This window comes from Bipolaris victoriae, assembly GCF_000527765.1.
Source record: "Bipolaris victoriae FI3 unplaced genomic scaffold scaffold_33, whole genome shotgun sequence".
In the NCBI taxonomy this organism is placed as follows: Eukaryota; Fungi; Ascomycota; class Dothideomycetes; order Pleosporales; family Pleosporaceae; genus Bipolaris; species Bipolaris victoriae.
In genome coordinates this window covers 31,749-55,328 of record NW_014575359.1, presented here as the reverse complement: position 1 = coordinate 55,328, position 23,580 = coordinate 31,749, and the positions used below count along the sequence as shown (strand labels likewise).

Genomic DNA, 23,580 nt, shown 5'->3' with positions numbered 1-23,580 from the left:
AAGTCGGCAGTTGCCACTTGTCTTTTTTCTTTCTTGCTACATATAGTGTTTGTGCGGGCCGACACGAGGAGTGGGTTCGGGTTCGCAAATGTGCTGTATTATGTATACTACTACAATTGAGACTCAGCTCATCCCGCCTATCGGAGATATTTGATGACGCAAACTGACTCATTGCGCGCGACGTGTCTGTGCAGCCGTCATGTTTCACCTGTATTTTGCGGCGTTTAGTGCTAACCATGTAATACGTACGATTTGTACACCGCGCATACCGTCAGATGCCATTTGCAACGGCTCGAGAAACAACGTGCACCCGGAACGGCAAGCTATGGTGGTAAGATGCCCATGTTGAACAGCGGCGGCCATGGCATTGGCCTTATTCCGAGGACGTAGATGCTTGGGAATGAGATGAGCTTTTTTGCGGCAACATCAAATTGTCCTGAACCTGGGGCCAGATATTACTGAGCGACATTTGCAAGACCATGTAGGGCAGTTTGTCCAACAAGGGCAGTAGTCACGAGGACATATTGCACTATACTGCAATTGAACAAAAAGGGGGCTCACGATGCAATTGATGAGAAGGCTGGACATTGGTGGAGCAGGGCAGATCAGGAGCGGACGATGATGAATAGGGCCGAATGGTAAAAGGCCAGGGTTTGTGGCTTTCATGCGGATGCAAGCGAGTCGGATTTGATCCCGCGCCGGCATCTTCTTCTAGCAGCTAAAAGCGCGCATTTCGGGGCGGGTAGAAAAGGTGGCTTCAATGAGCATGACGGAGGTATTGCGTATGGATGTGGATGTTGACTGGTGCTATCGAGGGTATGTGTGTGTGTGTGTGTGTGTGTGTGTTGGAAAGAGAGGGTGTGCGTGTGCGGTAGACGCGCGCAAATGGGCAATCTTCTGGAAAACGACAGGGTGTGGGCGAGTGCAGCGCTCCGTGACACGAGCGATGCATGCTGCGGCTTCTAGAAATTGCAGAGAAGGGCGCTTGGATATTGTCGAAGCCTCGCTGCAGGGTTGGTAACAAGTCGCCCTTGCGCCGGAACGTTGGTCAAGGGGAGCTGGGGCCGCAGCCGCTGGGCCAGTGGCACGCTTTGATGACACAGGATATCTGAGGCGCCCTGTGCTTCCAAAGACAAGAATAGCTCGTTGCATTTGCAAAATGATGGGACAAAATGTGCCAGGCTAGCGGTAGTGGGTGCCGCTGGCCGGCGCATTATTAGCAATTAGAGTTGGCAGGGTCAGACAGAGGAGTAGTGGGTGGGGTGGGATGGGAGAAGAAGAATAAGAAGAATGAGAAGAAGAAGCATCGGCAGACGGGGTGCAGGTGCAGGTGCAGGTGCAGGTGCAGGCGGCAGGCGTCGATCAGCGACAATCGCAGTTGGGGATGGGCTTGTTTGTGGTGCTTTTGTGAGTGATGTGATGGGCATTGTCGCAATGCAGGGTAGTAGGTGGTGGCATGTCGTGTGCGTGCGGGTGGTGCACAACTGTTTAGGGGGTACGTGTGTCGATGATCGAAACACACAGTGAGGCTGGGACTGGTGGGCCCCGGCAGATACTTTGGCCGGGGTGGGACGCGCAAGCACAGACGGATCTAGCGGAAGCATACCGAGCGCCCCAAGCAGCCCAGTGCCAGTCCACGACTCCTTCACCGCAACTACAACTAAGTAATACATGGCCCAAATGTTTTGAAATGTCGGTGGGAGATTCAGCCAGCGTAGCCATCGTGCCCTTGTCCGAGAACGCTCCACGTGCCGCCTGTCCTGGCCTTCCCACCTACCTAGCCTGGCCGCAATCTGCCATGCCATCCCGTCTCCCCACGGCGCTGGGCCGCAAATGGCCAAAGGCAAGGGGGGCGCGTTGAATTTCGTCGAGACAGACATGCTACTACGGCCATCGTCGATTTGGCATTGCTTCTACAATAGGCACCTGTCGCCAGGGGAAGGGAGCGTGTCTATGTGTGTGTGTTGCCATATATATCGCCAATGAGGGCCAATCCCCTCCCGCGAACACACGCAGGTGTTTCTGGGGGTTACAGCTGTGTGGCGGCCTCGTGGGGGGTGGGAAGGGCGCGTCGTTCGTGAGCCCAAAGTGTTTCCACGGAGCTTCAGGGGCGTCGACGGCCGTCTCACAAGGCAGAAGGCCGTCCCCCAGCCTCCGCCATTCTCGACAAGCCTCGCCAATAGGCTGCCCTGCAGCACAGCCAGACGTCTTGGGGATTGAGAATGCTATGCTTCTTTCTGCTGTCTCAAACCCACCTTTGTGCTTGGGCCCTTTGCCGGCACGCAGACTTGTCGCCCGCTGCACGGCTACGACACGTCTTATGCACCGTGCCTTTGTTCCTTCTAGCGGCCTTCCATGGCTCTTCCAAACTGGCCCATGCTCTCCCCAATCCCAGCATCTCTCCAGGAACCGCTGAGTCGCCGTCCTGGCCATGTTTGCAATGCAATTCCAATTCCACATGGCCGCTCGCCGTGTGCGGAAGGGAGAGCGAGCCCGCCCTGGCACTGCTGGCAACAATGGCGACCAGCTGACACTGTCCGCGGCCCACTGGTGTCTAGACGCGACAAAAGCCGTCCTCCATGGGCCTGTTGGCAGACACCGGAGTACTTACGTGGTTATGTATGTATGTACATGTGTATGTATAGTCAGTACATTGATACGTTGGCGACGGTGCTGTCGCCCGGCTTGTGGATCTCCATCTGTGCACAAAAGCGCCACAGACGCCTCAAACAAGGTCGCATGACTGCCCTGGCTCCTTGACAGCCAGGAGGGGCATGCTTGCAGCAATGGTCCTGGTCATGGTGAAGCTGTAGTGTCGCGAGCGCGAGATGAGCGCAAGGATAGGGCTGCTCCGCACTCGACTTTTGCTTGGGATGCACTGATGTGGTGTATTTGAACGTGCCATGACGCCCTCTGCGTGTATCTACTTGGTAGTATAACTGTACCAAGAGATAGGACAGACAGCACACGCACCACCTGTCCAGAGCGTTGAAGAGGGACCGCACGACGGAACCGGCACTTTGATCCTCTCCAGATCTTGACACCACCTGCCTGCGAACAAAGCGAGCGCAAGCAGCAACCCGCGGGCCAGTTGGGGATAGGTAAGCCGCATGACACCCCTCGCTCCCCCAAAGAACACAGTCAGCGCACGGCTCGCGAACCCGATTAACAATGACATGCAGCAGCAGCAGCCGCCTCGTCCATTGACGTTTTCTTTTTGCCGTCCAAAAGCAATAAGACGATCCTGCGCCTCTTGCAGCAGCCAGTCGCAAGAAAACAAAAAGAGGCAGTCGACCAGCTTGTTGGGCCAAAGCAATCTGGGCCTCTTGAATTGTGTGTCTGCGCGCGCGCCCACCGTGAGCAGCGTCTCTTTGCCCCCGTCTCCAACGTCACCAGGCCTGTCGAGGACGCGGTGGCTCGGAAAGGACAACGGTTCGCCCCTCGGGAGCGTTGCAGCAGTGCCACTTGACGGTGCCGGGCGTTGCGGTTGGCGGGATCAGTTAGTTAGGTTGGAGTGGCAGCCATCGGCGAGTGTGTGCACACACACACACACACACACACACACAGGCATCCCTCCCATCGCCCCCCTGTCCGGGCCCGTCGCGTGGGAAAGCCGTCGGGCAGACTGGCAGTTTCAGTCGGTCCTCGCTCGCAGCAGCGCACCCGCACCAGCACCAAGACCAGCAGGGCCAGCACCAGCACCAAGACACCAGACGGCATCGGCCCAGGTGGTGTGCAGTCGACTAACGAGGCCCTTCTTGCGCTCGGACTCCGGGCGCACATCGTGGTCCCTTTTGTTGACTAGCTCGTGGCCGGGATCCGCCCAAGGCCGTAAGCGCTCTAGCGCCCTTTGACTTTCTGGGCAACTACGCGCAGTGAGTAAAGAAGTACCTGCAGACTTTCAACACCACGTCCCCCCATCACCGCCCATCCCCTGCCCCGACACCTCACCCGTCTATATCTATCTCAGGTACGTACTGCACCACAAGAACGGTCCGCTTTCGCTCCGTGCTGCCCGCAACCTCCCGCACAAGACCCTTCTTACCGCTCCACTCCCCTTTTCCCCCCAGCCGTGGCCAGCCCGACTGCCAGACCGACAATTTCTGGCGCGCCACTCCTTTGCCCCTTCACTCGCTCGCCCGCTCTGCTGCCTCCACGCTCCTTCACCCACGCGACTGACTTTGCCCTCGTCCAGTCCCTCCGCTGCATTGACCTGCGCGCGGTCCGACACGAGACTCGACTCCTACTCACTGCCGCTCCAAAGCATCCCGACTCTTGTCGTCGACGCCTGCTGATTTTCCGCCCTTCTGTCTCTCCTTCACTCCAGCGCGACACGTGCAACTGCGAGGCTCCCAGCCAGCCCGCTCCACCCTCCTTCTCTCTCCTGGTGCGCTCCGCCCTCCCCGTCTCTTAACCCCCCAAAACCGCCCCATTTTGGCCCTTTTTTTTCTCCTCCCACGTCGCCCGTCACGCGAAGCGAGCTCTGAGACAATGGAGCTTGACACGATTCTGAACGCGAGATTAACAGCCTCCCTAGGACACGGCTCCCTATTCACCATGCAGCACGCAATGCAGCAACAGCACTTTGGCGCGCCCCCGTCGTACCTCAACGGCGGCCACATCAAGTCTGAAAACGGCTCTGAACGCGGCGTCTCGCCTCACCCGTCAGATTCATCGCGCTACTCATCGCAGCAACCACAGCAGCAACTCCCCTCGTACCCTTCCATCCCCCAGCAGCACATGAACGGCCTCCGCTACCCCTCGCCCTCGCAGATGCAGGCGCCCATGCCCATGCTGAACAACAGCAACTACATTCCAAACCCCCCAGACCACGCCTATGCCCAGCAACAACAGATGCCTGACAACCAGGTCCAGCACCAGCACAATGGTGGGCGGCCCGCCTCTGATACGGGTCCACCAAAGGCGTTCGCGTGCTCGACATGTGGTAAAGGCTTCGCGCGACGCAGTGACCTCGCACGTCATGGTACGAAGCTTGGACCGCAACATTAAAACTGCAGCGCACTGACACACTCGCAGAACGTATCCACAGCGGCATCCGACCTCATGTCTGCGATTACCCAAACTGCGGCAAGCAGTTCATCCAGCGTTCGGCGCTGACGGTCCATCAACGTGTCCACACTGGCGAGAAGCCTCACATGTGCGAGCGATGCGGAAAGGTATGTTTTCACGCTTTAGCTCGCTTGCTTTCTCCTCACTAACATCAACAAAGCCTTTCAGTGATTCTAGCTCTCTGGCGCGCCATCGCCGTATCCACTCTGGCAAGCGCCCATACAAGTGCCCCTATGCCGACTGCCAGAAGACGTTCACGCGACGCACTACTTTGACACGTCACCAGAACCACCACACTGGCACTGTTGAGGAGGCGGCCGCTGCTACAGCCGCTGCGCTTGCCTCGCGTGCTTCTGCTTCGAGCAGGACCGGCCGCTCTGACGGCGGTGATTATTCCGAGACAGCTTCCCCGTTGGGCACTCCTTCGCCCAACGACCGCACGCTGTCTCTCTCGCCTGCCAATGGAATGCCCGCAGGTGGCATGCCCGGCCTTCACCGCCAGGGCTCTGACTACGCCTACATGGGCGGCATCAACGTCCCACCGCACATGCGTCACGAGATGCCTCAGCCTAGCCCCCGAGCATCTCCTGCGCTTACTGCGCAATCGTATGCCTCCAACGTGAGCGGCTCTCGCCCCGCCATTACATCCCACCCAAGTGCATATGGCCCCCCACCGATCCTTGAGCCCCCTGCGTCTGCCAACCACAACCAGTCTGGAGGTACCAACAGCGCTAATGGAAGCCCGCATATGTCTGCCATGGGCTGGCAATCACCCGGCCAACAGGCCCTGCCTTCTCCAGGTGCCGGTGACAACGGATACGTCTACCCTGAGCCCCAGTACCAGGCGCAGAACGGCATGTACTACCAACACAACAACATCCGTCGCCCAAACAGCACTGAGCCTGACCACTACAACCCCAACCAACAGCGGATGGGCAACGAGATGTGGGCGCCTGCCGTTCAATAGATCACCTACCCTTTTAGTATCGTAATGCCTTGATCGACTCTCCATCCAACCATCGTATCATGTCCATTGTAATAGCCGAGCAGTCTCGGATACTGGCTTGGACGAGCTACCATGCACTCAACAGGGCCTTCTGGAGCCATGGTGGTACCATCATGGGTCATCGCTTTCGTCTGTACAACTAATACATGCGAGTCCTTTAGAGTGGTGTTTTTTCGTTTCGGCCAGCAGGATTCATAGCCCTGACTGCCCACCAAAATTTTCCTTTGCGCAACTGGCGTGTTCTATTGTTTACATCAAAAATGTCCTGCATGGCAGATTTCATGGATTCGCAGGACTTGAAGCGCTCGGAGGTTTCTTTACATGTTTCCCGACTTTGTCATCTCCTCCCTTGTCTCTCTCCGTTTCTCTCTGTTTACAATTTTTGGTATTTATCTGGTGGCGGGTTCTCCGGGGTTTACTTTCTAGTTACTTTTGACCGGGAGCTCACCACAGGATGGCAGGCGTTGGGCGTGTCTGCGACACATCAAGATTGGCAAGGGCGTCCTGGCCTGTATCTTTTCTGTCTCGTTTCTCTTACGGACGTGGGCAAATCTCTAGACTGGTATTTAATGAAGGACTTACATCCACTTTTAGACTACAACTATTCTGCGCAAGCAGGACCAAAAAATGTGAATCAATTTTAATTTACTTGTAATCCCTCCAAAGCCTGTGAATGTGAGTGTTGAGGGTTGAAGGCAAATGTGAGAGCCGTAGATGACAATGACAAACATTCCTTGGGCCTCTCATATATATATATATATATATATATACTTAGGCTTCAGATGATTGGACTCAGCAGGTGTTTGCGGTGGGTGCTGGTCCAATAAGTCGTGCCGGTAGTAAGGGGGGAAGGTTGCAATGATGCCCAACCGTAGCTTTGGATTGCTGCTACTATAGGCGCATCAGCGTGCATCTCTCAGACACAGTGTTTGACCTTTGTTGGGCATGTTGGACTTGTTGCAGGTATTTCACGCCACTGCTGTGGCTTCGCCCAAACCGGTTGGGTTCACTGGAGCATGTTCCCTAGCATTGCATGATATTACCAAGGGCGGCTGACGAGGCAGATTCGTCAGCCCGCTCGCCAGTCGCCTCTAGCACCTTGGGCTGCTCGCGAGCACATCTGGGCACTTTGAGAAATTGGCTGCTTGAGCAGGTAGAGGAGGGCTGCCATGGCTTGCATTGGTACGTCGAGGAGTTTCCAAGGCGGGCGATATTTTCTGGGGTTGACGTCGTAGCGCTCCGACCCTGGGTTTCGGTCGCTCGGGCCCTGGCTATGCTGCAGGTGGTCATCAGCGCACCAGCCTCGCATTACGTCTATCCACGACTCTCCTGCAAGTCCATTTTACCACAGCTTGCCACAGCCCACACGGAAGACACAGCCCCATTTTCCCACCCTCGCTGGACCTTCAACGGGCTCCAAATCATCGCGCCACTCATTGCTTGAGCTCGTCTGGTTAGCGGCACGTCATACGCCCAGCGCTCCAGCTCTGATCCGCTGCACGCCTGTTGCGACCTTCCCTCCCGACAGCTCCGCTGCCCCCTACTACCTTTTGATCATCTTCTTCTCCCAGATACGTCGCAGCCATGAGTAAAATCGCAAGATCCGTCAAGAACGTGACAAAGGGCTACAGCCAGGTCGAAGTCAAGGTCCGCAATGGTAAGGAGCACCCTGTGAGGTACACGTATGGCGCATCTAACAATTGCAGCCACCAGCAACGATCCATGGGGCCCTGTGGGCTCCGACATGGCTGAGATTGCCCAAATCACCTTCAATAGGTATGGGCGCCCTGTGTGAATCGCGCCCGGCTATGCTGACACCTTACCCAGTTCGACCGACTTCTACCAGGTAATGGACATGCTGGACAAACGACTCAACGACCGAGGCAAAAACTGGCGCCACGTCCTCAAATCGCTCAAGGTGCTCGACTACTGCCTGCACGAGGGCTCAGAGCTCGTCGTAACCTGGGCGCGCAAGAACATCTACATCATCAAGACATTGCGCGAATTCCAACACATTGACGAGGACGGCCGTGATGTTGGTCAGAATGGTAAGCGCGTCTCGCACCGCAGCAAGAACAGCTTACTAAGACACCCACAGTGCGAATGGCAGCCAAGGAGTTGACTTCGCTCATCATGGACGAAGAACGATTACGCGCCGAGCGAGCCGACAGGAAGTCGTGGAAGTCGCGAGTTACGGGCATTGAGGAATATCCTGGAGGCGGACCCCAGCGTGCAGATCATGATGCGCAAAGGCACCAGCGGAACGGCGAACAGCGCCGTAACCGTAGAACAGAAGAAGAGGATATCGAGCTCAGGCTAGCCCTTGAGGCTAGTAGGAATGAGGCCGAAGAGGAAAAGAAGCGTCGAGAACGCAGCGCAAGGGCCGACGAGAACGACGATGACCTGGAGAAGGCGATCAAGTTGAGTAAAGAGGAAGAGGAGTTGCGCCGCAAGGAGCTCGAACAAACCAATGCCGACCTGCTTTTCGGAGAGACTACTGCCCAGCCAAGTGTTTACCAGCCCACCGGAAACAACCAAGGTTATCAGCAGCAGGGTCAGGTTGACTGGTTTGGCAACCTTGTGGATCCAAATCAGCAACAGCAGCAACCTCAGAACACTGGTTTCCTCAACACTGCATACGCCCAGCCTACTGGAATGCAGCCCCAGCAGACGGGATTCCAGAACGGGTTTGGAGGCTATGGAGGTTTCCAACAGCAGCCACAACCGACGGGTTTTGATCAGTTTGGCGCTCAGCAGCAACAGCAATATTTGCAACCTCAGCACACTATCCAGCCCCAGCAAACCGCTTTTACGAACAACCCGTATGGCCAATTCGGCGGATTTGGAGATATGAGCCAGCAGCAGCAGCAGCAACCACAGCAAGACCAGAACACACTCCAGCCTGGCAGCCACAACCCATGGGCTAGCAACAAGACTCAGGAATCCCTGATGCCGCAGCCGACTGGCTCCAATAACCCATTCGCGCAGTCTTTCAACCGCCCGCAGCCAACGCAGTCCTTCACACAACCGACGCTGAACACTCTAAGTGAGCAAAAGACTCAGACGCAGTTCAACACCCCGTCTTTCAGCCCCCAGCCATCATTCTCTCCACAGGCGACGCCGCAACCACAGCAGCAACAGCGACCACAACCACCACAGAAGGAAATGGACCCAACCGCTGCGCGACTCAATGCACTCTTGGCAACCGGAGAGGGTCAGGATACTTTTGGCAACGTAGGAAATATGCGTATTCCTGCTCAGCACACTGCGCCAGGAACGTTTGTTAACTCAGCCGGCGCGGGCTTGAACAAGATCAACGCAAATGCCACTGGAAACAACCCCTTCTTGAACTCGCAGTTCACAGGCATGCCTCAACAAAACCGCTTGATGCCCGCACAGACTGGACCAGCGAGCAACTTTGGTGCCAACCCTTACGGCAATGCCAACCCGTTCGGTGCCCAGCAGCAGCAGCAGAACCGACAACCTGGCAGCAACAACCTAATAGACCTATAAGGTGGTCTAGGCAGGTATGCGGAGGAATTTTCCTAAGTTTCTTTTGTCGTCTCCGCTACCTGATGTCTGTAACTGGAGGACGGTTACCTAGAGATATTGTTCCTTATGCTCTTGAGATTCTGTAGGGGGATATCTGAATGCTTCATAGTTTCGAGGTCACAACAAACTGTAGGATGCGGGACAGATGGATAGGGCGTGTGGTTGTTTTCTGATTCCCTTTATTATTAATTTCTCGACCGACGCCGATTGTGTAGATACGAAGCCGGCGGTCCGCACTGTCCTGGCTGCAGTAGATAACAATTTGGTGCAAATCACTTTACAGAGACACATTCTTGCAATACTATTTTGGCCCACAAGGGCCATGTTTTTCAATGACAGCACATCATGGCATGCTCAGGACTCTCATTCACATCGCACATGCCAATCTTCCAGTGCTATTTATTGAAGAAACACGTGACGTAACTATCATGCGCATTGGCACTTGCCTGCTGGATCCTCAGACGCGCTACTGGTGTTCTCGACCCCGCAATCACCCACCTCCCGACCCGCGAATCCACTTGTCTGTTACCTACTTCTGACATTCACTGCTTTTTTGTTTATCAATAAACAAGAGTCTTGCTATTGTGTTTGTATTGTTGCGTTATCCGCCCCGATATTCCATTGTATCTGCGCCTGCGATGATGAGCTAGTTAGCCGGATTGTCTCCCTAAGACTAGAACGTGGTATTTCGCACGCCCGACGCGTCATTCCCTCCCACCGAGGTGACCGTCGGCACCATATAGCCGACCAAAAAAAGAAACTTTCTGAACATTGCTACTCTGCCGATGAGTTGTTCGACTTTATTCGATATTATCACACCAGAGCAGCCAGTCATGGATCGGCGCGCGGCACCCAGACGGAAGAGATTAATACTAGCAGACGAGGTCGAACCTCACGATAACAGATCGAAAAGATCTCGCACATGCGATACGGCCAGCGATGCAGTACCAGAGAGTCCGACGTCTTGCCCCAGCCCTTTGAACCCGCCCGTTCGAACCGGCCTCGCGACACCAGAACCCAGCAACTTGTCCGAATGCGAAGCTGCGCCATCGTGTCCCACGGTCGACGACGTCCTCGAATCCCCCTTTCCATTTATGAAGCTTCCCGCCGAACTTCGCATCCACATATACCATATGGCGCTCGTGCGCGAGGAACCGCTCCTCCTCCATGCTGACCGTGCTCCCGAGAAGCCTGACGAAGACGAGTTTCCTCCTGCGCCGGCGCCCGTCCTACGCAGAGTATGGTTTCACGGACCGGAGCAGCGACCATACTTGAATCAGCGGGCCAGAGGCCAAAGTCCAGGACCAGAGCGCATCCCACTGAGCGACCCCATCATCCCAGAGATTTTGCGATTGAATAAGCAGATATATAAGGAGGCGCGGCAGGTTCTCTACAGCGACAACGTGTTTACGCTCAGCTTGACAAGCGGCATACATACGCTTTCGACACTTCACCAGCGCTCCCGCAGCCTCATCAAGCACGTCGTTCTTACAATACCTTCACACCACGATATCCTCGATGGCTTCGCCGACCTCGTCCGCTTGGGCTTGAGATACTGCTGGGGTCTCAAAACCTTCAAAATCATCCTCCAAGCCAGCCTGCCCGACGACGGGAGAATGACGGGAGCAACGAGCGTATATGCAAACGCATTCCATATACTAAGATGGCTGCCGCGCGGCTGTAATGTAGGCCTCGAAGGCAATGTCAGCGATACAGTCAAGAAGGTTGTGGCTGAGGAAGGTAGACTGCAGGCTGTGCTAGATGAGGTGAGTCTTTTGGTTGATTTTGCTTTGGGGGTATCTTACCTGGGAACGTTAACGAATTCTGACTGTGATTACAGGCGAGTTATCTCAAGAGACAGCATCAGATGCCTGAGCGGCACTAGGAGCGTGCCAGGCTCTAGGTGCATGTCGTGTAGAAACATTGGTTCATTGTTAGACGATTGACGGCCTTTGCGCTCCTGTAGCTTTTACTACCTTCCGTGTTGTGGATATGGTAGATAAGGGAGAGGGGAGTTCGGGATACTATATCCCCTGTGAAAGGCACCCATATCGTCGCCCAAGCTGTGTAAAACCTGCCAGCAAACTATACCCAAACCTGCATTTTTTTTTGGTTCTGTTTTGTTTTGCTTGCCATCAGACTTACATGTCTATCCGTTTTCTGGGTGTCTCGTTGCACATTGTTACTTGAAATGCGCACCTTTGCACCGTGCAGTAGAATACCGTAAGTTCCTAAAAAAAACCAAATTACGTAGATAAAGGGGGTGGGAGAGAGAGAGAGAGAGAGAGAAATTGTCTCTATTGCAGTTGAAAGAAAAAAGAAAACGTCTACATCTACGTTGCACGGCGGCTTCCATGCATGCTATTTGCGAACCTACAAGAGCAATCAATCCCTTGGTCACACCTTCTCCAAACCCTACTCGAACTTTGACATTGAGCCAAACACGCGGACAAAAGGCCATTTGCAAAACCAAGAAAATCGAATTTATTTGCCTAACTCAAATCAAAGCCAGCGCCCGAAAAAACACTATACAGCAACTTCTCCTTGAGCGTCGCCTCGTCGCGATACATGGGCAACTTGAGCAAATTCACACACGTACTCGTGCTAGGCAGCCTTTCCTGATCGCTCCCCGCATCACGAATGCTAAAGCGGGGATTTAGCGTTGCGAAGCCTAGCAGTGGGGCGCGAGGGGTGCTCGTGACGAATTTGAGGACAGCACGGCGCTCATCGTCGGACATTTCCTTCATGACCTTCCAGAGGAGCTGGATGGTCGGATGCTCGAGGCCGTCGTCGCCGATGACGTATGTGCCTCCGTAAATGGTGTTGCGGCGGAGATCTTCGACGTCGATGGAGGTGCGGGTGCCGGAGATGAGGGTTTGCAGTTCGGACTGGTTGAACATTGAGAGCCAGGAGGGCTGGATCATTGTGCTGAGGCCGCGGAGGAAGGCGGCGGTTTGGGCGTAGGGTTGGTTTTGTAGGCGGTGGCGTGCCATATAGCTGATGTAGACGAGGCGGTTTTGGTTCGTGACGGGTGTGTTGGAGCCGTCGGGCTTGAGTTCCTTGGTGATAGCCTTGGTCTTCTTGGGTGTGGTGGTGTGGTCGACGACAATCGTATCTGTGACTGTGAAATTGAGCGAGAAATCCTCCACATCACCAGGATAAGTTTTGAGCTTGTGCAGGCCTTGGTACAGCTCTTCGTCCAGGTCGCGAAGGTCGTTGAGCGTTGGTCGGTAGCCTGATTCGTTAGGTGCGGAGCCGGCGCCGCCTGTCAGAGCCCATTTGCGTAGGAAGAAGGGTGCAAAATTGACGTCAATTAAGATACCCTCGTACATGCATTTGCCGATGATGCGACCCAAGAATTCGTAGCGTTGAAGCAGCTCGGTGATTTGCGCACGATACTCTTGTGATCCTTCGCGTATGCCCGCTTGTCGCAGAGCTTCCTTGTGTTCTTCAAGTGCAGCAGGATTAGGATAGAGGAGATGTTGGTCGTTCTCGATGAACATGTCGATATAGTCTGTAGGCATAAAGGCTCGGTTGGTGACGCTTGTCAGAAACTCCTTGGTGACACCACCACCATCGATACCAGCCTCCTGTGCACCGAACTGATCCAAGAAGGTGATTTGAATTGGTTCCTTCAAGCCCTGTCCCAGGTCATAAAACTGGTCGAAGGCATCGTCAAACTCATTTTCTCTCCTGATCCTGGCAGAGTGCCTTTCGAACTGACCACGGGCATTTGGTTGCTGCATCAGTCTGAATCGCCAGAGCTCGGGATCAGAACCGCCTCTTCGCTTGGTCATGTCCAGGTGTACGAATTCTCGGAAGATTTGTACCCTGGTAGTGAATGGTATGAAGAATGGCATGTTCTGCAGAATTTCCAACCGAGGAGCCACAGCCTGGAGGTACCTTCTTCTTGAAGCCTTGCGTTGCTGTCGCTGCAATTTCTCCAGTCGTCGTTGTTGCTGAGTCCGACTCGTCCCAATAAGCTGTGGTGTATCGTCGAATTCTTCTTCTTGGTCATCCAGATTGTCTCCGTCCTCTTCTTGGATCTTGTGCCGTGACTCCTCCTCTTCGACTACAGCTGGAATGAAGCCAGTCATATCGAATCGTGAAGTCATCAACCAGTGGTCTGGCGGTAAGAATTTGCGTCGCGAGTCACGCTCATAGACCATACGAAGGAGACCTGTGACCAGCCCTTTAACATAGTCGATCTTCAATCCAGCCACTCCACCTATAGATGGCTCGACTTGTTCTTTCTGGCTTTGATTTTCGATTGCTTTTGGGTTGAAGTAGTTGAAGCCCGTGCTGCTGCTTTCGGTACTATCTGCTGATGTAGTGATTTCTACTGCATTAAAGTAAAGTGTGAAACCTAGATTCTTTAGGAATGTCGTGAGGTCCTTTACCTCGGTCAGAGGTAGTCCATTATCACGGACTTGCCCGGAATAGGCGTCTTGCTGTCCGGTACTGAAAAACTCTTCGTCATCTGTAACTTTGAGCACAAATGTGTAAAGTTCTAGAAATACTAGAATGACCCGCCACTCATCCGTAACAGCCGCATCACGATTCACTTGCTGTTGCGCTGGCTGCCAGAACCCATGTTGTGTCAGACCGGATGTACCCGGGCGATCTGAGCTGTTAGTGTCGGATGACTTTGGCTTCAGTAGACCAATGGCTGCCCGTGAGTCTTTGAAGATTGTGGAAAAGACTGATGACCTTCTCGATGCCTCCCAGAAGTATCGGATAGCGGGCAACTTGCGCGTGCTCTTCCCAGACGACTCCGATGGGCCAATGTAAAGCCACATGCGTATCTCGTCACCTCTTCGCGGAAAGAAGCGTAGCAGTGCAAGTGCGTAGTTGGCAAGCTGCCGCGCTTCATCAACCTTTTCATCTTCGGAAGTATCAAGGGATTGTGATGAGCCAGCCAAGAGACTCCCAATTCCTTCCTGATGTACCAGAGATTCAACCTGCTGTTTGAGAAACTCAGTCACTGCACCTGAATCCGAATTGACGGCATCGTCTTCGGTAATCTCCGTGATGGGGTGGTCTTCATCAACTATATTGACAGGTAACGAATTCAGAAGAACAGATACAACAGATACAAAGTCTTTGTGTACAGCGTATGCCTCTGGGGTATCAAAATTGTGAGCATAGCGGTGGAAATAGATGAAGGTTCCCAGCAAGCGAAGCCGACTCAGTGTACTCTGTAATTCTGGCCTGTTTTGTAGTCCGGACCGTTTAGCTAGAGTAGCCAGCGCATTCGCAAGTAGCTTGTAGTTTATCGAGTCGGCGAGCGAATCCCGAAGCTTCTGTACGGGTGGTGATGTCGAGTCTGAACTAAGTAATGGAAGTGTCAGGAAGTGCACCCCAAGCGCTTCGTAGGCATCCAACGTATATCCAGTGACCTTCAATGGTGCGACCAGGGTTCTCAGCACAACGTTGACTACGTCTGACCCATTGTCGGACGACTCAAGTTCAGGGGAGAGCCTAGATACGACTTGTGCGAGGGTGCGGTAATAGTTCTGGGCGTTTCGGGATGTCTCGGCAGGTATTTGTTCGGCTAGAAACTGCAGGGTGGTAAGGGATGTCCCGATCTGACTCCATTGTGTTGATGAAGGCCTGAGTTGGCGTTCTATGGCAACCAAAGATACCCGCTGTAGTCTTGAATATGCCGACAGCCATGGTCCGCTTGATTCCAGGCCCAAGGCTTGAACTGTTTCCATCTGTCTTGCTCCATAATGTTGTATCCGTTTCAGGTCATCCTCGCTGCGGGTGGAGACAAAACGAAGTAGCCGCTGTAATTGAGCAAGAGCCTCGTCTTCCGAGGCATACGATCCCTGTTGTGAGAAGCCATTGGGAGCCTCTACTCTGTCCCATTCACTTCGTACTTGGTTAGCCACTTTCTGCCTGGCTGAATGACCCCGCCACACCCTCTGTATTCGCTTGGCGGCATTCAATGTATCTCGTTCCCGCTGCCGTTGTGCTCGGTCTTGCTGTGCTCGGTCGAGGGCGGCTTGTGATCCGGCGCCGGAGCCTGGGGGGCCGAAGGGATTGGTCTTCTTTCCACTGAGATTGACCTGTCGCGCCCGACGCGGGTTTCCCGTGAAGCTCGTGAACATGGTGGCGGGGCGCCCAAATGGGTCGAGGAGGGTAAATGGAATCGGTAAACGAAGAGCGTGTGCTGTTGAATCTGCTTCCAGGCAGTGTGCAATGGAAGAAAGTGGCAAACAGGCTGCGGGAGGAATGTAGGATTAGTCGTGGATCTATAGGTGAGTGTACAGTGCTAAACGGTAAAGCCGACAAGGAAAGCGTAGGCAACAATGCGTGGTGTTGATCGGGTAGTGGAACCCATGCGTGACAGCGAGGATGCAGGCGAACAAGGGATGCAAGTGGCAGGACGAGAGGACTCGGATTGGAATCGACTTCGACCGCTTTCTACGTGTCTCCAGCGGCGACGGTCGCGATGGAGCAGCAAACGATAGTCAGCATCGCCGCTGTTACCTCCGAGATCGTCCGTGCACTGGTGCCGTCATTGCTATCGCTCATAGCGACGCGTCTGTCTCTGCCATCAACACTATTTCACCACCACATCTTGGCTGCTAGTTATACGTTCCAACACACGATTATGTACACACGCGGACCCATATGGATTATTATCAATTAGCGTCATATCCACTGCATAAGAGAACAAGTCACATGCAAAAGGAAAGACAGCGGTGCTCTGCTAACCCCAGAACTCTTTCAAGTCTTCTGCCCGCCACTTTGTACCCCACCCCGACTGTACTTCAATCTTTTCTAATAGCTGCAAGATAGCCTTGTGCTCGCTCTCGTGACTCATCCATTGGCCCGCGATCCACAAAGGTTGTATCGCATTGGTCCACGCACCGTGGTGGTCATTGCTCATCGATATCCCGCAGATCTGACGTGCATACCAGAAAATAGAGTTCGGCTTAGGCATGATAGTGACCCCCGCAGGCTTGTGCTTAAGCATAAGAAGGCATGCTGTATGGTAAAGTTGGTTCCCCGAGATGGCGGCAGGGTTGCTATACAGGATCTTGGGAAATGGCCATGTGGGGTTTGTGAGAGATGTTATAGGGAGCATCTCTGCTGGACGCGTAGCATGCCATGCAGAAACATGGTTCCAAAGCCTCATCCACCGCGCCATATAGGCTTCATCTCGAATCTCTGATGTATCGAGTGAGACACCAGCCCGCCGGGCCAAGTTTGGATGGAAAGAGAGCAAGTCGAGTATTTGTGCAAACAGGTAGACCACTTCACATGCGTGAGTGTTGTATCCTTTCTTCGCTCGAAAGAGATGCACATCAGCGTCAAGACTCATACCCAAGACCCAGCGCTCAACAGGTATGAGCGTTTTGGATGAGGAAATAAGTCCACCACATACATCCATACGAGCGAAGCACCAGAACAAGGCTTGTTCAAGGCCACCAGAGAAGCCATTGATTCCAGCTGCTTCAATCAAATGTGCACAGCCATCCAAATGCTGATGCCACACCCTGGATGAACTGCTTTGCATCTCTAGCACGCACAATACCACGCATGTTGCTATAACTCCCATGCTGCGTGTATGTAGATGCGGTAGGACGAGTTGGATGGCTGTTTGGTACAAAGCTAAGCTTTGCTCAGTGTGTATGCTGCGATTCTTGACCTCAATCTGTCGTGCTGATAACGCTAGTATTGAGTACTTCAGATGCTCGTGGGAACGTGCCAGTATCGGGAGTTGGTGCTGAAAATGGCGTTCACCATCAAACTTGTCAATCCAAGGCGCTATTTCATCAAGCCAATTCTTCCACAACTCAAGTTCTTTCTCAGCTGATAGCTGAAACACTGATAATTGAGTAGGGCTCGGTTCCCCGCCAATGACAGGGTCAAATGGGAGTTGCATGGTGCCTTTTTTTGTCACTGTATCGAAATCGGTGTCTACAGAACATATGCGAGTGTCCTTTGAAGAGTCGCGCGATGCTTCTGGGGTATGATCATTGGATCGTGCCTTTTCTTTCAGATGACTTCTCAATGCGGCATGAGCGTCGAGGTATGCAGATCCCGGAAGAAAGATTGTGTTGTCTGGGTGTGCGGCAATTACCGGACTGTTCCGTGCCACCTCTGTATCTGCAGAAACAGGTATGGGTACGTATCCTTCGGGTCGAGCCTGACTCGGGATATCCTCAGTGTTCGTATGCGATGTGTTTTTCGGCCAGCACGAGTCATTTTGAAATAAAATGCTCCGATCATCGATCGTGGTAGATGAGAGATCGCTGTAACTACTAACCAGCTGGTTATCAGACTGATCACAAGCGCCGGGCCCATCTCCTGGCTTGTCACACTGGTAGTCCCGCATGACTTCTGCAGTAACATCTTTAATCCTGAAACGCTTAGGCGGAAATCCCGGGGGCTGATGCAATAGTGATGGATGAATTGCTAATGCATTCTCGGCTCGGAAGGTGAGGCGAGAAGTCCATTCGCATTTGTCGTTCTTTGCAGCACAACGCGAGCATGTCGGCTTCACTTCATCACACTTGCGCCTTCTGATCTTGCAGTTCAAGCATCTGGAGATCAGGTTAGTACTTGGCAGTTGTTTCTGCTGGTTCTGTGCAGCACTGACCCATGCCGCGTTCTTGCCCTTTTAATCCCTCGGTTTAATGCCCCACGATCCTCCGCCATGAATTAAGGACCAAAGACGCCCGTCGGCCAAGTAGAGCAGTAGGAAAATCTGCCTTGACAAGGGGGAGCCCGAAACTTATATATTTTCAGGGCCCACGTGCGCACATCATCCTTCTCACCAGCTGCGAGTACGCCATGTGGGGACCCCGCACCTTGGCCTTGATCACGCTTCGTATCCGATTGTATGAAATGCCAATAGTTTTTCAGTTGTTCCAAAAAAAGGTGATTGCTGGTAGGGCCTCGTAGGGCCTCAACATCACAGTCGTATGGCTTTTACCGCTGATATAAGCAGTGCTTCTCTCAGTTCAGGAAGATGCGCATGTCAACAATCCTTTTCTAACAGTCCTCACTCAAATTTCATATTTATCATTGGAAAAGGATTTCCTACCGACAGCGGAATGATGTTGAAAATTAAGGGCATGGAACTGGCTATAATCTCTGCTAGTCCGGCCATATCCAAGCACCTTGGGCTGATTACGCCTTGATCTACCCTAGCTTGACAGGACAGGTAAGAGCCGATGGAGGTCATGTAGTACACTACCTATACCCATTAACTTCACACTATGGCTCACCGGTCTCTCACCTCGCTGTTCTAGTGGCGTCTTGTCTAAGGCTTGCTCTCTCACCTAAAAGCGATCTATAACTACTGAACCCTACCAATCCTTTTCCCTTCCAACTCTTTTCTATCTTTCTGCTATCTCAACCTTTAGTGGACACGATGGAAGAGGACGACAACAATCTGCAACAATGTGTGCCGGACGATCCGCAGAGTCCTCTATTCGAACCTGAACGCGTAGTACGAGTTGCTCCAGAAGCAAATATGATCCCAAACCTCAAGACAGACTGTCTTGATAGACTCAAAGCTATTGAGGCGAACACTATAGCTGCTATTACTAGCTGGAATCCTAGCACCATAGGATCTGTGCTACCCGCTAAGCGTTCAGGTATACAACTACAGCAGTGTGTACCTAAACCAGATCAAAGGCTAATACTTCCCAGCATCTGAAATCTGGACTGATAGTGACGATGACGATGACGATAGCAACGATGAAAGAGATACAGCAGTGCCTCCGCTTGACCTAACTCAACAGCGCCGTCCAAAGCTACCCATCTACCATCCAGGATTTCAACAGTCAGAAAAGGATGTTCGGAGTATCTTGCGAGTATTCAAAGACTTCCTAGGAGCGGCTGCGGATCAAGGTATTGGTGGCGAAGAGGCTGCTTATCTCTACTCACAAGCTGTCAAAAATTGCATTATTTCCTACCAGGAAGAGATTCGGTTTGCAGTCACAGGAGATACAGGATCTGGGAAGTCTGCAACTACGAATGCTTTGCTGGGTGACGACCTGACGCCAGAAGTAAGTGTAGCCCTAGCTTACTGCTCGGATTGTTTACATCTGTCTCGAACCTAGCGTATCAGATCACTGTCTCTCAGTAGAAAATATCCAAGGCTACATGACTTTGTTTAACTGACAATGAAACAGGGGGATAGTGGCAGCGCATGCACCAACGTGGTAACGGAGTTCCGCCAGAAGAAACTCTCCAACAATATGGGGGCAGTTCAAGCAGAGGTAAAATTTTACTGCGTCGAATACTGCATAGAAAACCTCGTGAATATTTGGTTTAAGCAATGGTTTAATACCCAACAGCGGATGATGAGCGACGAAGAAGACGTCGATGACGACGATCGGGCACGCAAAGACGCTGCTCTGGATTGCTTGAACCATCTCTTTGCTCACTATGTCGCACCTGAATCGCTCGAGGACTTTATGTCTGCAAGCAAGTCTTGGAAGGACAGTCCAGCACTCTTAAAGCTACAGAGATGGACTGGTGAGATACACGAGCAATTTGTTCGGGACGGCGAGCTCTTTGTCCCCCTCACGTCCAGCACTCACAGCGACATGCGCGAACAACTTCGCCCTTTCCGAATGAAAGCACCAAATGCACGTTTCAATGGGAAACCTCTTTCTTTCAGCCCATGGCCGTTTGTAGAGATTATCAGGTACTATGTCGACAGCCCCCTACTACAAGATGGAATCTGCTTGGCCGATGTCCCAGGCGCGAAAGACATCAACGTTTATCGTGTTGCGGCAGCAGAGGCTTATTTGCAGCAGTGCGAAAAGACGATCGTAGTCGTCGACATAAAGCGGGCCACGAGCGACCAATCTTTTCGACAGCACTATCTGGATGCGCACCGTAGGCGACACCATGGTAGTGTCATTCTTGTGGCTACCAGATCTGATGTAAGCTCTCCAGGATACATGTTCTGCCCATTTATTAATTGATATAACAGGAAATGAATGATGATGGTGGTAGTACACTGCAACTGGATGCCATAGCAGAAGGACAGCTTGCCCCCGTCGAAGAGAAGTTGAGTGAACTCACCGGTAAGGTTCAGATCATCGAAAATGGCATCGAAAACAACAAAAACAAGATCAAGCGCATCAGGAGCTTCGTCAATCAAAGCTCTGTCACCGAAGACGATCACTCGAAGGAGGCTTTACGCGCAACCAACAAGGACTTGGTTACACGCAAAAAAGATTTGAAGGCCCGTATTATTTCCTTGGAAAAAGAACGTAAAGACATTCGAATTGCTTGCCGTAACAGGTTTGTTGCTACGGGTCTGAACCGGATGTACAGTCACAACACTGGCGACGATGCGGGCGCTGCATCCTTTTGCATTTCTAATCGCATGTTCATGCGGTACCGCCGGGGATATAACACTGCATACCCTGACAAGGTTCCGTCTATGAAGTTGGAAGACACAAAAATCCTGGCGCTCTTCAATCATATTGCTGGACAGCCTTCCCAAGGAAAGGTCGCCGTTCTTGAAAACTTCATCCAGTTCAAAACCCCCATGCTGCTAAGCATCTTCCAGATGAGCTATAGCAAGAGTACAGAAGCCCGAGTAGAGTACATAACCAAAATTCTGGACCAGGCCATTAAGGTAAGTTATTTGATTACCAGGTCTGAAGGACAAACTCGATGGGAGGGTGTGAACTAGACTTGTGTCCCTATACGGAGTCAAAGTCGAGGAGCAGCCTCAATATGAATATTTACTAAACCAAAATAGGATATTGAGTTGGAAATCGAGAAAATGAAAAAAAGATGCCACAGCACGTTCTTGGAAGACCTTTTGAACGAACTTTCAAAACGTGAGCTGCAGGACAAGTTTGATAGCAAGGCTGAGACGAAGCTCGAGGAGCTAGAGAAGATGGTAAGAATTGGGTGTTCCTGAGAATGACTTGTTGCTCACTGTTACAGGCTGCCGCTTCGCATAGAGCTCTAGTCAGAAACCAAGGTACATTACCCTGTTATCATATGTGCAAAGCTTCCGCTAACGAATGCCAGGGAAATGGCATCAGAAGAAGCTGGGCATCAAGCACGACGTGAATGCTGTACTACTGTCATTTGTCGCATCCGATATCGATAGGCACTTCCGAAGAGCAATCGAAGATGCACCTTCATCGTTCAAAGCTCACGCTGCACAAACCATCAAGACGAGCTTTCGTGAACTAAACAAGCTATTGAAAGGTATTTCGTCACGCTGTTTCCGCTAACCATGCTAATAAATGTATCTATCCCAGATGATCCACAGGCTCTAGTCGGAGATGCGTACCAGACTTGCTTCGGCAACAATGTCCTTGATCATGAAGAAAACATTACACTCACGATCGAAGCCGCCACGAAGAAGCTTCGTGACGGACTCATCGAAGTATTCGGCAAAGCGATCAAACCTACCGAAAAAGGATATATGCACCGGAAAATGAAGCCTGTTTATCAACAGGCCATTTTGAAAAAAGCCGGAAAACGCCAGAAGCTCATGGATGTCCGCCATGCATATCTCAAAGAGAAAATCATTGGCCTCGAAGGTGTTTTTCCTGACATTGCAGGATTGACTCGAGAAGACGTGAGAAAACTCATCAGTGATACTTGCAATGAGCTCTGCAAAGAAGTGGTTGGTATTCTCGAAACTATTCGGGATGCTTTTCAGCGACAGAAGCATAGCAAAGAGCATGATACGCCGGAAGGCCAGCATTTCCGTAAGGAGCTGCACGAGTTGATCGCTGAGGCGTTGAGGATCTTGAAGGGTCCTGTGTGCGAGAGTTTGGAAAGGTGCAAGGAGTACAAGTAAGGTATCAAGTGCATCTTGGGCTATAGTAGCTTTGGGAAATCGAGCGGGTGGCGTGGTGTGGGCGTTTTGGGTCACACACAGTATGCTTTTTAGAAGAGCACAACGGTCTCTTGGTAGTGCATGAGTGGTTTATCCATTTTCAAACATGCCACATAGCATAACATCCTCACACGAATACTGGATGCTTCGGTATTTCGTCTTAGCAGGCTAGCTAACTCTAGTAGCTCGGAGCGAACGTAATCTAAAAGTATTTTCTGAACATCAGTCATCCCGTGCATGTATGCTCCCACTGTTAAAAGCCGACCCACAACTTTGGACTCGAATAGTTACGACTTTAAACAATCATCACAACACCGAGAGAGCGACTTCGCAGCCTAGCTTCCCATTGAGATCACGATCACAACAACAACACGATTCCGCGGACGCAAGATAGTATCCAGACTTACTAGCAACCCAAGACTTTCTCTTCCCGCAGCTAGTAAAACAACTCCCCACGGCTCTACACATGCACACACCATTTAAGCGTCCCAAGTTTAAACAAAACCACCCACCCAGACTAAAAGTCCCTAGCAGTGGATCAAATCACAAGGAGGAGAAAGAAGCTCAAATCATGAGACAAGCAGCAATTTCATAGCATATAGTCTAAACGCCCCATACAAGCACAAAAAACACGCAATGGGGGAAAGGGAAAAATCTCGGGGTAGACGATGGAGAGAGAGAAGAAAAAAGGTCGGTCCGGTATAGTATTAACTAATAGTTAGGGCCTTTTCGCGACTAGAAACGGACCGGGGGCGTTAAGGAAAGTGTATGAGTGGTCGTTGGGGACATGTGGACAAGGTAGCTTGGCACATGCTCATATCCACTTCTTTACATAGTCAACCCAAAAGTGCCGCGAGGACGCCGTCTTTTCCGTGACTGACTTGTCGTCTGGCCCATCTATGCAGAAGGTGGGCACGTGGGTAGTTTGTATTTTTGTTTTGTTTTTTTTCTTCTAGTCAAGAAAAGTCACTGTGCGGTAAGCTTTTACTCTCTTTTTTGTTTGTTTTTCTTTACTCGGGTTTGGATACTACCGGCATGTACTATTGTTTGTTTATGTACCTAGATACGTACGCTCCCTTTGACATGGTTCCAATTCACGATCAGT

At 52.2% G+C, this 23,580-nt stretch overlaps 6 protein-coding genes across 6 annotated transcripts; 3 read left to right on the top strand and 3 right to left on the bottom strand.

Moving 5' to 3' along the window:
* Positions 1-1,362: 1,362 nt before the first annotated feature.
* Positions 1,363-3,720, bottom strand: COCVIDRAFT_36894 (hypothetical protein; the record flags this gene model as incomplete). The annotated part of the gene is made up of 9 exons (XM_014702129.1): positions 1,363-1,484; positions 1,523-1,640; positions 1,672-1,760; positions 2,013-2,379; positions 2,411-2,554; positions 2,600-2,606; positions 2,653-2,911; positions 2,974-3,440; positions 3,566-3,720. The coding sequence occupies 9 exons, from the start codon at positions 3,718-3,720 to the stop codon at positions 1,363-1,365; spliced, it is 1,728 nt and encodes a 575-aa protein (XP_014557615.1).
* Positions 3,721-4,491: 771 nt separating this feature from the next.
* On the top strand, positions 4,492-6,037 carry COCVIDRAFT_96597 (hypothetical protein; the record flags this gene model as incomplete). Its single annotated transcript, XM_014702128.1, has 3 exons — positions 4,492-4,984; positions 5,038-5,177; positions 5,231-6,037. The coding sequence occupies 3 exons, from the start codon at positions 4,492-4,494 to the stop codon at positions 6,035-6,037; spliced, it is 1,440 nt and encodes a 479-aa protein (XP_014557614.1).
* A 1,623-nt stretch (positions 6,038-7,660) lies between these two features.
* On the top strand, positions 7,661-11,513 carry COCVIDRAFT_36892 (hypothetical protein; the record flags this gene model as incomplete). Its single annotated transcript, XM_014702127.1, has 7 exons — positions 7,661-7,733; positions 7,783-7,852; positions 7,904-8,124; positions 8,175-9,525; positions 9,600-9,603; positions 10,456-11,394; positions 11,469-11,513. The coding sequence occupies 7 exons, from the start codon at positions 7,661-7,663 to the stop codon at positions 11,511-11,513; spliced, it is 2,703 nt and encodes a 900-aa protein (XP_014557613.1).
* Positions 11,514-12,120: 607 nt separating this feature from the next.
* COCVIDRAFT_25748 (hypothetical protein) lies at positions 12,121-15,741 on the bottom strand (the record flags this gene model as incomplete). Its single annotated transcript, XM_014702100.1, has 1 exon — positions 12,121-15,741. The coding sequence occupies one exon, from the start codon at positions 15,739-15,741 to the stop codon at positions 12,121-12,123; it is 3,621 nt and encodes a 1,206-aa protein (XP_014557586.1).
* Positions 15,742-16,346: 605 nt separating this feature from the next.
* Positions 16,347-18,301, bottom strand: COCVIDRAFT_15125 (hypothetical protein; the record flags this gene model as incomplete). The annotated part of the gene is made up of 2 exons (XM_014702083.1): positions 16,347-18,186; positions 18,243-18,301. 2 exons carry the CDS (start codon positions 18,299-18,301, stop codon positions 16,347-16,349), a joined length of 1,899 nt encoding a protein of 632 aa, XP_014557569.1.
* Positions 18,302-19,019: 718 nt separating this feature from the next.
* COCVIDRAFT_25746 (hypothetical protein) lies at positions 19,020-22,436 on the top strand (the record flags this gene model as incomplete). The annotated part of the gene is made up of 8 exons (XM_014702099.1): positions 19,020-19,245; positions 19,301-19,659; positions 19,786-20,544; positions 20,595-21,248; positions 21,375-21,518; positions 21,566-21,602; positions 21,653-21,835; positions 21,889-22,436. 8 exons carry the CDS (start codon positions 19,020-19,022, stop codon positions 22,434-22,436), a joined length of 2,910 nt encoding a protein of 969 aa, XP_014557585.1.
* Between the last annotated feature and the right edge of the window lie 1,144 nt (positions 22,437-23,580).